This window comes from Camellia sinensis, chromosome 6 (genome assembly GCF_055761805.1).
Source record: "Camellia sinensis isolate YWXY chromosome 6, ASM5576180v1, whole genome shotgun sequence".
Classification (NCBI taxonomy): domain Eukaryota; kingdom Viridiplantae; phylum Streptophyta; class Magnoliopsida; order Ericales; family Theaceae; genus Camellia; species Camellia sinensis.
In genome coordinates this window covers 70501392-70516661 of record NC_138966.1, presented here as the reverse complement: position 1 = coordinate 70516661, position 15270 = coordinate 70501392, and the positions used below count along the sequence as shown (strand labels likewise).

The 15270-nt window shown below is 30.2% G+C and overlaps 1 protein-coding gene and 1 pseudogene across 2 annotated transcripts in view; both read right to left on the bottom strand.

The window, feature by feature from the left end:
• LOC114311661 (putative protein phosphatase 2C 47) overlaps positions 1-3073 on the bottom strand; it is an 85208-nt gene extending 82135 nt beyond the window's left edge. Inside the window, exon 1 of the mRNA XM_082873931.1 lies at positions 2525-3073. Within this exon, the coding sequence (XP_082730057.1) occupies positions 2525-2671 (147 nt within the window). The 5' untranslated portion in view covers positions 2672-3073. The remainder of the gene's footprint in view (positions 1-2524) is intronic.
• An 8770-nt stretch (positions 3074-11843) lies between these two features.
• LOC145792689 (protein kinase and PP2C-like domain-containing protein) overlaps positions 11844-15270 on the bottom strand; it is a 51901-nt pseudogene continuing 48474 nt past the window's right edge. The window contains exons 13-14 of the transcript XR_014332433.1: positions 14773-14868; positions 11844-12247 (exon numbers count right to left, since the gene is read on the bottom strand). The product of XR_014332433.1 is annotated as a protein kinase and PP2C-like domain-containing protein (transcript). The remainder of the gene's footprint in view (positions 12248-14772; positions 14869-15270) is intronic.

Here is a 15270-nt window from a genome sequence, read left to right as displayed (position 1 = left end):
ATTTTAACACAAGTAAAACAATTCAAAATAAAGGTCATAGCAATTAGAAACTAATATTCCAAAAGATCTTCCAATTATTCTGATATTGGTTCACCTCTTCTCCTTATCTACTTATTCTCAAAGAAATTCGAGAATTTTTTATGCATGTGCTTTTGGGTTCTAAAAACTCAACAATAAGGCTAAAAGAATAATAACCTTTTGTTCTTTTTAGACTATATTGCTGTCGACAATAAATTCAAAATAATAATAATAATAACCATCCCAAACATTTTACGAGCAGTTTTCAGTTTTTTATGAAAAGTTTACTTTTATGAATATCAGCATTTTGGTTTTGCAACCAAGCTTTATTGTACTAGAAAGCAAAGACATTCAGCTAATTCCATGCAAAGAGAATTTTCATTTCTGTGCAGATAAAATAGATTCAAAGAAACTTTGATGTCAAATGCGTTGTCTAACTCCCCTGCTAAAATGAATATAGAGACCATCACTCTGGTCCACTATTGCCATATATGACCAAGCTTTGAAACCATACTGTTTAAAGTCTCATTTTCAAAAGAGATACCTACAAAATTAGGGCCACCATTATACAGAAGCTCCAACAACTCAAGGAACTAGACTATCTAAACCAGTAAAGATCATGTTATTGCCCATAAACTACACATGATACGAACATGCCGACACAGGAAATTTTCAAAATATCAAGACATAACACATTAGTAATCCAAAAAAGGGATCAATATCAAATGTTTCGACTCCAAAATAAAAACTACACCTCCATTAAAGATTCTCCTGTTGTGCTCCTAGATGCATCACCAAAAACAAATCACTGAAGACTCCGGCCCATTTCTTTCTTCTTCCCTTTTTTTTTTGACAAGTAAATATATTAGAAAGGTGCCAAAAAAAGGAGCACAGTCACCACTTTACACCGGCTATGTTTGATTTCGGTTTGGATTAGGCAGATAAGATACCCCCGAATGTGTAAGCCAGGCAAAGGCATTTTAGTCATTCACATGCAAAAGAGTTATCCCTGGTTTAACTGTCCCACCCCTAGGACAAAATAATCCCTCATATGTAGGTAAAGGGGTCACGTGGGATTAGCTATTCTGAGCAACTTTTGCAGTACCAAATGTGGGATTATTTACGAAACAACACAAGGATGAGGGAGGAGTCACAAGTCACTACATCTTAGTTGCCAACTTCATATGTAAATGGAAATACAGCATGAGTTACGTCAGACAGATCAGTAACAAAGGCACATATGCTTCCACAGTCCACCATTAACAGTTGGCCTCTGAAAACTCCCACTAATGAAAGCCAACATAACTTGATCATTCATTTAAGAATGGAAGTCAATGGCTTTCATGGATGAAATAAATAGACTTGGTTATCAAAAAGAGGACAAAGCATGTTGTTCTTCTCATGCAATATATATATATATATATTGAGCTTTTTTTCTCTTGCTAAAAAAATAAAAGAACAGAATTCGATGTACATCATGTACTAAACAAGCTCTCAAATACTTAACACTAATAATTAAACAGACAAGACATAGATAAAAGATACTTGCAAACTGCCTTCAGACACAAAGAAAGAAAGAAAGAAAGAAAGAAAGAAAAAAAAAAATTCAAAATGGTGCGAATCAAAGAGGGGCTCACTAACAATGGCATTTTAAAGAGCAGTTCTATTTTCACAAAAATCAATCACAAAAGCCGGCACAACTCTAACATGGTACAAGACCCTATTTGTGGAATTTAATAGGTTCATTTTAGCGAGTCAAAAACTACCCTTCGAATGTTCACAATAATACTAGAAGACAACATTTTTCATTCATGTCATTTTAACTAATACTATGAAACAACAACACTTTAAACATCAAGATGGTCAACAGAGAAAATTATCAAAGTGAACACAAATTAGACAAAAATAAAAACAAAGATCAAAAGCTTTCCTGATCTGCTGGATGAAATTACCCACATCATAACCCATACAAGTAACAGGGCATAGTATCCATTCTCGTATGCAGAAAATCAAAGCACAATCTAAAAAATAAGAAAATCATAACTAGAAAGGCCTCGAAATAAATAATTTCCTCCGCATAAAAAAGCAGTAATAACACAATGATATGGCTATGCTGCCTAGTATTGTAAGCACAGCACAATTAAAGATCTCCCCAGCTTCAACAGCCAAGTATGAGCCAAAACGTTCAAAGAATCATAGCATATCATTCTTTTGAGATGAAAAACATATAAATGTTTCAAGATTCCCAAAAAAAAAAAAAAAAAAAAAAAAAAAAAAAATTAAAGTACCAGAGTGCAATCAATTTCAGACACAAAGAAAAAAAGAAAAATAAATAAATGAATCAATGAAAAGGAAACCACAGTGCAATCAATTTCAGAGTTGGGAATTTACGAATTTCACACAAATTCTACAGATACAAGTTGAGAATTCAAACAACTAAATTTGGCACAATTAATATGTATATATGTAAATATATAGCACATATTATGTATGTAAAATTACTAACCTTGTCAATTGTGGCGAAAATGGACATGTTCCGTGACCTCCCAATCCCCATCCGGGTGGATGCCGCCACAGCAGGAAGAAGCGATTTCCTCCCAATCGTTTTTTTAAATTTTTTTTCCCCTAAACGTCTCTCTCTCCCCTCCCCCATTCCCCCCTCTCTCTCTCTCCCCCTCTCTGTTTCTCTCTCTAGGGTTTCCCTGCCCTCCCATGGCTTCTCACCTCTCTTCTCTGTGCAGGTTTCTCTTCAAATCTCTCTTTCTTCGAAGCCGTTTTGGGAATCTTCAACGTTTATGGAGTGAGAGACATGGTGAATTCACATAATTTGACGGGGGACGATGATGGATCTATCGTTGGGGAGAAGAGAACGGAGAGGACGTTGAATTGGGGTTCCGTTGCCGAAGAAGGCGAGGAATGGAGGCGGATTGGTTGGGAATGTGAAGAAAGTGGAGGAGGAGGAGGGGTTCTCACTGTCGATTCGAGAGAGAGAGAGAGAGAAACCCTAACCAAAACTTTTCAGAATGTGAAGATAGTGGGTTCGGGATGTGAGCTTAATCGCAAATGAGAGTGGAGGATAAAAAGATATAGCCGTTGTTGGGTACCAAACACCCACCTCAAAATTCTAATAAAAATCCTCATAACCAAATTCTTTTGAAATTGTAATTCTAATAAAAAAAAAAATCAAAATTCAAAATTCTTTTTTAAATGTGTAACCAAACACACAACTTAAAATTTAATTTAAAATTCTTTTCAAAACTCGTAACTAAACTCTTTTTAAAATTTTATTTAAAGAAAAATTTTAAAAAATATTTTTTTTATTTTATGTTTTAAGATAATGATTTTATTTTTTTAAATATTTAATTTTTTTTTAATTTCAAAAAAAAATTGGATGGCCATATATATCTAAACCATAATAAATTATTTGGCCAATACTTAAAATTTATTTTTTTTTAATTTTTTTTTAATTTCAAAAAAAAATTGGATGGCCATATATATCTAAACCATAATAAATTATTTGGCCAATACTTAAAATTTATTTTTTTTTAATTTTTTTTTAATTTCAAAAAAAAATTGGATGGCCTTGCACGTACTCTCTCTCTCTCTCTCATACAGAGATGAAATTAGGATTTTATTACTACAGGGATTAAAAGATAAATAATATTTTTTTACCGTATAGACAAATACACATATATATACAATATGATATATAAATTATACATATACACATAAAAAAATTTAAATATCATATAAACAATCTCTAATAGAATGAATAAATTTTTTTCTAGAAAAATAATAGAGAATAAAAGATGAGAAAAGAATGAAGTATATATCTTTTATACTAAGATGCTATTTTATTTATAAAATAATACATACATATATATATATATATATTTAGAAGTACTATGGAAAATAAAATTTTCACAGAGACAGAAGGTCATGACCCCTCATAATCTTCTCCTAGTTCTATCCCAGCACACGTACACTCACCTCATTCTTTGAAATAATGATTTTATTTTATGTTTTAAGATAATGATTTTATTTTTTAAAATATTTAATTTTTTTTTAATTTCAAAAAAAAATTGGATGGCCATATATATCTAAACCACAACAAATTATTTGGCCAATACTTAAAAAAATAAGGGCAAATTACAAACACCCCCTCGAGGTTTGGTGAAAATACAGATTCCCCCTGAGGTTTGAGAAATTACATCCTGCCTCCTGAAGTTTATATTTCCATAACAAATTGCCCCCTGAGGTTTTTATTTTCATACAAATTTCTCCCTAATTTGATATGCAAATTTGACCTTCAGGGAGCAATTTGTAATTTCTCAAACCTTAGGGAGAATCTGTATTTTTACCAAACCTCGAGGGGGTGTTTGTAATTTGCCCAAAAAATAACAAAAAATATTTTTCAATAAAATAAAAAAATAAAAATATATATTTTGATTAAAAAGTTTTTGAATTGAGTTTTTAGTTTTGAGTTATATATTTGGTTATGAGTTTTAAAAATAGTTTTTGAATTGAATTTGGAGTTATGTGTTTGCTTATGATTTGAGTGTGGAGTTGTGTTCTGAATTTAAAAAATTTACAAAAATGAAATAAAATATTTAAAATGAAAAATAATTTTTTCTTAAACGTTTTTAAATATTTAAAAGAAATAAATTCGAAAAATTTCAAAATACAACTTAAAACTCTTTTCAAAACTCAAAATTCTTTTCAAAATTCAAAATTCAAAAAAACTCAAAAATATTTTCAAAACTCATAACCAAATAAATTTTTATTTTTTAAAAACTGAACTCACAACTCCACACTTAAAATCACTATTTCACATTTAAATCATAATTATAAAATTAAACTAAACGGATTTTACCCTTAACTCTTACACTCATTAATATGCCTTGCACATACTCTCTCTCTTTCTCTCTCTCTCTCTCTCTCTCTCTCATACAAAGATGAAATTAGGATTTTATTACTACATGGGTTAAAAGATAAATAATATTTTTTTACCGTATAGACAAATACACATATATGTGCAATATGATATATAAATTATATATGTACACATAAAAAAATTTAAATATCATATAAACAATCTCTAATAGAATGAATAAATTTTTTTCTAGAAAAATAACAGAGAATAAAAGATGAGAAAGGAATGAAGTATATATCTTTTATACTAAGATGCTATTTTATTTATAAAATAATACATATATATATATATATATATTTAGAAGTACTACGAAAAATAAAATTTTCACAGAGATAGAAGGGTCATGACCCCTCATAATCTTCTCCTAGTTCTATCCCAGCACTCATACACTCACTTCATTCTTTTAATAAAAAAAAAATTATCTTTATATTTTTAAATTTATTTTATTTTATTAAAATATATCTAATATTTAATATACAAATTCTATTTTTATAAAATTGATATTGTTCTAAAAATATATTTAAAATTTTAAAATGCAACTAATATTTCACATATTTAATAAAAAATTAAATTAATAATCTAAAATATATAAAAAATTATAGAATTAAAATAATTTGTATGACTTAAGTTAATATAAATAATAAATTACTTTTCTAATTAATATATACATATATATATATATATATATATATATATTGGTAGGAGAAAACGTTTAGAATAATACAATTGTAAATAAAAATATATTAATTCAAACCACGCAAATAATAACTCAAACCAAAATAATAATATAATAAAAAAAATAGTGGCCATGTTTGATCCCACACACAAAGTAAGACTTACACCCACACAAACTAAACTTACACTTCACATAGACTAGACTTGTATCCCTACGCATATTAGACTTACACCCCACACTCTACATAGATTAAACTCGTGTCCTACATAGATTAGACTTGCATCCCTACACAGATTCGACTTGCACCCCTCACAAATTAAACTTGCACTTCACACTAACTAAACTTTCACCTCCACACAGATTCAACATACACGCCAACACAGACTAGACTTGCACTACTACACATATTTGACTTGCACACCCTACACATACTGAATATGCATCCCTACATAGACTAAGGTCTGGTTTGGCAAGTGGTGATTTTAGTCAAAAAGTTAAAAAGTCGCTAAAAAAATCAAAAAATCAACAACTTATACCAAAAAGTCAAAGATTTCATTTTCCTCTCTATTTATTGCACATCTTTTCATAAAAAAACTAAAAATTCATCCCAAACATTCTAGTTTTTTTTATGTCATATTTTAGCCAAAAAGTCAAAAATTACTAAAAAAGCCTGTTCCCAAACGAGGCTTAAACATGCACCCCACACAAATTAGATTTGCACCCTTACACAAATTCAACTTGCACCCTTCATAGATTTAATTGCACCCTACACAGACTAAGCTTGTACTCCCATATAGATTTGACTTGCACGCCAACACAGACTAGACTTGCGCAACTACAAAGATTTGACTTGCATACCACATAGACTAAACTTGCACCCTTACGTAGATTCGACTTGCATGCTAACACAGACTAGACTTGCACCACTACATAGGTTTAACTTGGACACCACACATACTAAACTTGCACCTACACATAATGAACATGTACCCCCACACATAATAGACTTGCACCCTACAAAGTACTTTAAAATATATATATACATCTGAGTTATTTATAAATGAAAAAGATATTACAAAAATATTTCTAATATTTTATATTATTTTTTTAAAATTAATTTTTAAATAAAAATATTATTTTATATGAGAAGAAAAAACATAGAGACTAATAAAAATATTAACTCAAATTATACAATTAATATAAAAATATTATTCAAACATACAAATATTATTTTCATTAAAAACAAAAATAGAATCATATGAAAATGAAAACGATATTTTTTTTATCAAGCTACTTTTAATTTTTTAAAAAAAAATAAAAGACAAAATTTAAAAATTCAACCAAACAGTTTACGTTTCAAACTTAAAACTAGTTTAAAAAAAATTAATCGCACAGCATATTTCAATTTTATAAATAGTTGTAAAAATTAGTCACGGGGAAAAAAAAAATCACATAATATTGTAGACACCCCATTTTGACCGGCTCTAAGACTTGGGCGCTTTCTTTTGATTACCTGATGATGACAATCAGAATGTGAAGAAGGGGTATACCTCATAGAATAGAATCTCCCAAACTTTTAGGAAGAATGGGTACCTGCCGAGCACAATCGAATTTGTTATGGGGCCAAACAGTATCGCTTTGGTGCTTTTTAAGCCCATTTGATGCTTTTTAAACCCCATTTTATTTTTGGCCACTTTGAGGCAAAAAATATATAATATTTATCATAAAAATATATAACAAAAGCGCATATGGTTTACATATTTTAGCATTACCCTAACAACATTTGCATGTGATGTCTCTTGTTATTCATAGCCCTTTCAGACCGTCATGTAGAAAAGATAAAGAGAAAAAAGAGAATTTCGAAGTGGACAACTAACACGAGATATCGTGGATTAATATATATATATATATATATATTTCACTATTGCGTTATTTCAATAAAAAAAGACGATGATAGTTAATTTTTTTTATACATTGCATAGTTGTACCTTATAAAGAATGACTTTTATGTATAAATTGAAAGAGATATTTATATGGTGTAATCAAAAGCTTCTTAGAAATAGATATACAGATAACGACCCTTTGCTAGGGGTGTAAAATCGGCTTGGCTTGGCTCGTCTAGCTTGGTCCTGCTCGGGCTCTTGCCAAAAATTAGGATCAGATTAGGACCAGTCCAGTTCAAAAAAATTTAGGCCTAGGCCCAAGTCCAATCCTAGGGTTAATTAGACCTCGGGCTTGGGTTTGGACTTGGTCTTGGGCTTAGCTTGCAAGTGATGTTGGGCGTTAGACGGTTTGGGCCTCAAGTTGGGCTGTTCAGGCTAGGTCAAGCCCAAAAAAGCATGGACCAAGCCCTAAACTGGGGGGTCGGGTTGTGTCGAATATCGGGCCAGCAGACCATTTTTACACTCATTCCCTTCCCCCTCTCTTTATTTATTTTGCTTTTGCTTTAATTTTAATTTTTTTAATTGTTTTTTTTGCTTTTATTTATTTATTTGCAAAAGTTAGTGATTAATTGTTAGATTAACACCATGGAGAACTCACACCCTCTCCTTGATTAGATTAATGGTTAAACCAATGACTTGGTACGAATACAACCAAATACCATTAATCTTATCTTCCCATCTTTCAATTTTCCTTTGGCAAGTGATTTTTTTAGTAAATTTTTTAAGTTAAAATATGATGTGAAAAAATTAAAGTAATTGGAAAATTATAGCACTTCAATTTTTTATTTTTTATTTTTAGAATAAATGTGTAAAAGAAATGAAAAAGAATTTTAAAATTTTTTATATGATTTTTTAACTTTTTATTTTTTTCAATATGTTTTTAACTGTTTTAACACCAAACAATTTCTTTTCAATCACAAAAGCATTGCAAACATTATTTGGCTGATTTATAGTTAAATGCTATGCACAATAAAATTACAAGAAAATTTATAGTTGTGGGCCTTGCTAGATAAAGAAAATTTTGCATTATTAAATGTACAGATTTGGTTTTTCCCAAATCAGTAATGATACATCCCTTTAATTTGGGAGTTCTAAAAGAGCACTAATAATGTGAGAAATAAAAAAAAAAAAAGAAAAAAACTTAAAAAATCACATCACATGAGACCTACACACCAATTAAAACTATTAAAACTCTTAATTTAGAGTTCCCAATCTTTTTTTCTTCCCCAAATACATAAGAATGTTTTGTTAATGATTTATAGTGGTGTTTGATTATCACGTGTATTGGTTGCCTTTTTTTTATTTTATTTTTTTATTTGAGTGTAGTGGTCGTCTTTGTTTTTAAATTTAGTGATGCTAGCTTATGATATAGTGGTGATAGTTGTAAAACACATAAATGGACACATTAATTTTCAAATATTTAAGGGTTAGAATTAGAGATTCTTATGGTGTGATTATTTTTTTTAAAGGGTGTGTACACTAGTCATTTCTTGAATTTTTAGATGTTTAGGTCCAAATTAACATAATGTTTTTACAAGAAAAATGATGTCACCATAATTTTTATATAAAATTTACTCTCAAAATGATGTAACAATGATAAAAATTACACCCATATAGCATTACTTATTTTGTTTTTATTGCAATATTTGTGTACAATTTTTTATTTTTATTTTTTATATAGCACTACTTGTTCTATAATATGAAAAAAGTATCCATATAATATTATTTTCTTTTCTATTTTTTGTTTTGCAAACATACATCTATTTTAATATTGATTGGGAAATTATTGCAAATTTAATGATATTCTTTTTTTAATTTTTTTTATAATTATAAAATGTATATTTTAATATATTTACGTACAATATTTTCGCTATTTCCTTCCCCTCTCTTCTCATTTATTTTACTTTTTCTTCCATCTTCAACCCTTCTTTTTTCATTGTTTTTCTGCTTTTATTTTTTATTTTCTTATTAGCAAAAATTAATAATTAGTTATTAGATTAACATCTAAGGGAGTTGAACTCACACCTTTTACTTTTTCTTCCATCTTCAACCCTTCTTTTTTCATTATTTTTCTGCTTTTATTTTTTATTTTCTTATTAGCAAAAATTAGTAATTAGTTATTAGATTAACATCTAAGGGAGTTGAACTCACACCTTCTCCTAACAAACACTAAGTCTTGCCTCCTATTATACTCCTAAGAGTGTAACTCAAAATTTCTCCTTAAGAGAGACTTAGTGACCAAAGGACTAGCCACGCAAGTGATTTAACATAGTGACTACATTGGTACAAATACAATCAAATACTATTACTCGTCTTCCCATCTTTTAATTTTCTTTTGGGAAGTGATTTATTTTTAGTAATTTTTTTATTAAAATATGAAGTGAAAAATGAAAGTGTTTGTAAATGACTCTAATTTTTATTTTATTTTTTATAGAAAATATGCAAAAAAATAAAAAATGAGTTTTTATTTTTTATATGACTTTTAAGCTTTTTGATTTTTTAATAAGTTTTTAACTATTTTAATACCAAACTTCTCCCCGATCACAAAGCATTGCAAATATCATTTCGGTCGTTTATAGTTTAAAGCTATGCACAATAAAATTACAAGAAAATCTATAGCCGTGCCCCTGGTTAGAGTAAAGAAAAATCTTGTCGTCCTTGTTTGTCATCCTCTAAAAAAATTAAAAAGTTAAAAAGTCACTATTCTATTTAAGTCATATCATCTTATTTAAGTCATATCACCTCTCTATCACATCACTTCAAACCCAACCCATACCCAACTCATATTTTATAAAAATTCAAAAAATGCACTTATTTAGAAGTCATATCACCTCTCTATCACATCACTTTAAACCCAACCCATACCCAACTCATATTTTATAAAAAGTCAAAAAGTGCACTTATTTAGAATATCCAAAAGTGTATTGTTTTGATTTTCCCCAAATATTTAGGTTGTATTCGGTTGATAAATTTTAGTAAGGATTTGAAAAGAAAAAGGAAAAGTTCTGTGAAATGTAGATAAAATGTAACTATATTTTATTCGCATTTTACATACTTTTTCCCTTTCATTTGCTAAATCTCCAACCAAATTTATTAGCCAAGATAACATTAGGAATGTTTGGTTAATGATTTATAGTTGTGTTTGATTATCACGAATAGTAGTGGTTGTTATTTTTTGTTTTTTTGTTTTTAGAATTGTGTATAGTAGTTGTCTTGGTTTAGAAATTTTGTGATCCTAGATTATAATATAGTAGTGATGGTTATGAACCAAATAAATGGCAGACATTAATTTTTACAGCTAGAGGGTGGGTCTAGCGGAAAGCTGAGGAGTTCGCAACAGCTAAATCACGATCTTCGGACGAGCTCATATTGACACAAGGTTGCCTATTTTCAATGCTGGGAGTGAAGCAAGAAAAATCTCTCATTTGAGGCCTTTCACAGCCATAATAATATCAACAAGCCTGAAACCCTAGTTAATAAATCAAAAGAGGGATGAACCTGAGAGATAATAAGAAGAGGAAAAATCTTTACGCTTTACTAATATAATTATATAGGTTTTCTTACTTTCTTCGCATGCTTTCGACGTCGTGCTCGTGTCGTGTTATTGTGTCATGTCATTTCTGATTTGTATCCGATTTGTATAGTATTAATGTGTCATGTAAAAATATTTGACCATAAGCTAAAAATATCAAGCGTACAAAAAATAAAAAAAAAAATATCTTCACAATTTAATTTTTATGAAACTAATCTATATTGAATGAAATTATTCATAAGAATATTTGATTTCAATTCAATTTGATTTTCTTAATTTACAAAAACAATATCTTATTATTATATATATATATTTTTACTAAATTAACTCAAACAGTAGACAAATAAATTTTCAATTGAAAACAAAAACAAAACCTTTATTAGCTTTAAAATCCTATTTTACATGCTTTTTTCTTAGTTAGATGGAGTTATATAAGAGATTAAAAAATGTCTTAACACCCTTTAATAGAAATAATATTAAATATGTAACTAATTTTTCATTATACCGATTATTCGTGTCAGCTTTGTTCAATACAAATTCGACAGTAATCCAACCTATTTAATATTCGTGCTAACAAGTCGTGCCATATACATATTCATGTAGATTTGAATCGTATTATCATATCAAAAATTCCTGCCTTAATGATGTAGTACAGTTTAATTTTAATGAAGTGTTCATGCCTTTTTGGGGGAGAGAGAGAGAGTGTGTGTGCGCGCGCGCGCACTGTGAACACATTAAACATCTATTAACAATATTATTCCATATATGCACATTGAAATCCAATAATACAAGCATATGCTTTGTGTAGTTTCCCACTAAAAATAAATGTACACATACAATTTCCACAAGACGAGGAGGTAAACCTTTTCCTACCACCTCTGGTTCATTTCCATGTCTCACTAAAATTAATTTCATACATACAAAACAATTTGTATAAGAATACCATCAAACCTAGTAAATCCTCTCTGCAGTAGATACAGGATGCAGGAAAACGACAATAACAGTTATATTATCTTTGCTTCCACGTTCAACAGCCTCGGTTGCCAATCTCTTTGAGCACATCCTAGGCTCTTTCACTGTGTCCTTTATTATGCAAACAATCTCTGCGTTGCTCATAACATCCCAGAGCCATCGCTAGCCATAACCTGACATTCGAACACATATTGTTACTCTCTCTATAAAAATGTGATATGCTAACAAGTCACAACCATCCGTCATAAATAAAGCAAAATTTTGAAAATGGTCTGATTACAAATGAAACATACATCATAAGCATTTGAATTAAATAAGAATTATTGGGAAAAGCATAAAGGTCGCAAAATTATCTAGGGTTTTACTTCCTACCCCCTTTTCAGCCACTGTAATTTTTTTCAAAAGATCATTTTTTGGAGATCACTAAACTAAAAGAATATAACTCCAAGTTCAGAAATATGAGAAGCATGTGAAGGTAGGTGTTAATAGTTGATATTGGTAATATGACAAGAAGGTTGAATATGAAGAGATAATAAAAATAGAAAAGAGAGAAGAAAGAACACAAAAAGTTAATGTGGTTCAGTCAATCTTGGCCTACGTCCACACATACAAAGCCCTATGGGCTAAATCTTTTATTCACACTACTTAATCCTCTTGATTACATGGTACACCATATATATAAAGTGGGAGATACAATCAAATCCCTTCAGTTATGGATCTTCATATATTCTGATATCTTTAACACTATAATGTTATCTCAAACTTAACCACTCCCAAATATACTAGAGAGGTTATCTTCCTAATATTAGGTATGGACTGTCTCACTTTACATGTAGTTCTATGGAAGTTCAATCGTCAGAACACTCTCTCATTCTAGGCTTACTCCACACCCTCCCTGTATTGTCTTATTTCAATGCTTTGAAACCATGAGGTGTGAATGGGGAGGGAAGAGATAGGGCAAGGTCACTAGAATTTTTTTATTTTTAGAACCAAAAAACAAAGGCATAAACCATAATCGTTCAAATTGTGGTATACGATCTCTTTTGAATAAGTTTGATCTGAGTGCCTACCTGTGTTATGCACTAACAAACGAAAAGCATAATACAAATTAGAATAATTACAAGTCTGCCAAGATAGTTTTTTTTTTTTTTTTTGATAACTCAGCATCTGGCCCACTAGACCGACTACTCCGGAAGACCAATCCCACCATCCACTAGTGGGGGGTCGGGGCAAAGTCCCAGAAATTGTTTGCACTTAGAAGATTTTGAAGGGAGCACACCCCAGGCCCAGGTCTTGACCACTAGGCCAACCCCTTGGGGTTAGTCTGCCAAGATACTTGTATTCTATTTTAACTGTAAACATAACAAAAGAATAAGGGTTGAATTCAAGAAGCCTCAAAATGCTTCAAATGAAAGAGAAATTAGACCTATGGTTTAGTTTTGATATTGTCTATGTTGCTTTTGTTGGTTGTGTTTTACAGTGATATATGTTTGATATTTCACAATACAAAATTAGTGAGTGGCTAGCAAATGATAAACTTGTACTTTGAATTGTCAATATCCTTTGGTGTTAGCTATTGGATAGCTTAATGAAATATGAGAATGTAACATGATTTTGTCATTAGTATTTGATGAATAATTCATTACAAAAGGAGTACAAGTGTTTTAAAAGTTTTACATTTTTCCTGCTGTAATGATTGAGATTAAAAAGCTCCAAAATAAGTCTTTGATATTTGTTTTGTGATTAAATGTTCATTATCTAAATTATTTTGGAGTTAGAAAGGGTTTTGGATGAGTTTGAGATGCTTAACACGTGAAAATCTTAAAAACATTGAAGGTCTTGAGTCGACCTCAAATAAATGATTTGACCCTGAACTCCAGTTGTCGTGCAGATAAAAGGATTAGTCAACTCCTTGACAAAATAAATCGAATCCCTTAAGAAAAGTTCTGAGAGCTTCAGATTTCACCTAGATTCAAAATAAGTTGACTCCTTCGTCGCGAAATTTAAATTCTAAAATATGCAACAGCTACTTCGTTTCAACTGCTAGAGACGCATTTACTGCACTGGAATGACCAAAATGAGACGAAGGGCTATAAAACAAGATTTTTACATGTCTACAAACATGGGATGAAGGATTATATGTAATACCCATCAAGATCTTTCAAGTTTTGAGCTTCAACTTCCATATTCTTGTGAGCTTTGTTGTTTAAATTCAACTCAAAAGTTTATTGTTCTAAAACCTTGTGTTACTTCTTTTCCACATCATTCATAAAAGGGTTTTTAAACTATTGGGATTAATGGAGTGTTTGTGGGAAACACTTGGAGAAAATCTTGTTCTGTAAGGCTACAAATTTCAAACTTCAATAATATATCTCAGGATTATTCAATTGTCTTGCTAATAACATTTCCAAGTATGGGACCTCCTAAATTGGGGGCCTACAAATTTCAAATTGCAAGAACATGAATTGTGCTACGATCATCCAGGCACTACAGAAAATTGTGTTTGGTAATGGCATATAGAACAAATGCTTTTAAAGTGATTAAAGCAGATGCAACTGCAGTTATTTAAAATTTTTGATTTCCCTGGAAACTGTACATAAAAGTCTATTTAGAAGCCACAAATCCATTTATTAGTTTCTCGTAGCACACAAATAATAAACCCCAGATAACAGAAGATTATCAGATCAAAGGACCTTACCAAGTATTCATCTTCTACAAACAGTATGGTCTCAGTTATCTCAGGTTCTGCAATCATAGCAGGCTTCAGATCATCATCGCCAATAAACCGCGTAACCTGTAAAAAATATGTAATTAATAAACTTCAAATTCAACCACAAATTATTGATTATTGCTTTCACATCATGTTGAATACTGGAAGCACGGGCAAAGAGTGGGGCCGGGCAGGGACCATGTGTTCCTGTTTACCCATCCTCTTCTTGTTTCTTTATTTTTTAAATCTAGTTTACAGAAACCTCATTAAATAGAAACCAACCTTTTGTTTCTAATTCATTATTTAGAATTTAAAAAATAAAATAAATAAAATATCAGCTATTAGCTCAGTGCTATCTCTTAATACCCAAAAAGATAAGGTGCAAGGTTCAGGCCCTCACAAGACATGAAGGAAAAATAAAAATAAAGGAATATATAACTTAACAAATTAAAGAAAAAATGTTTGCCTACTGTAGGTGTGCTTTGT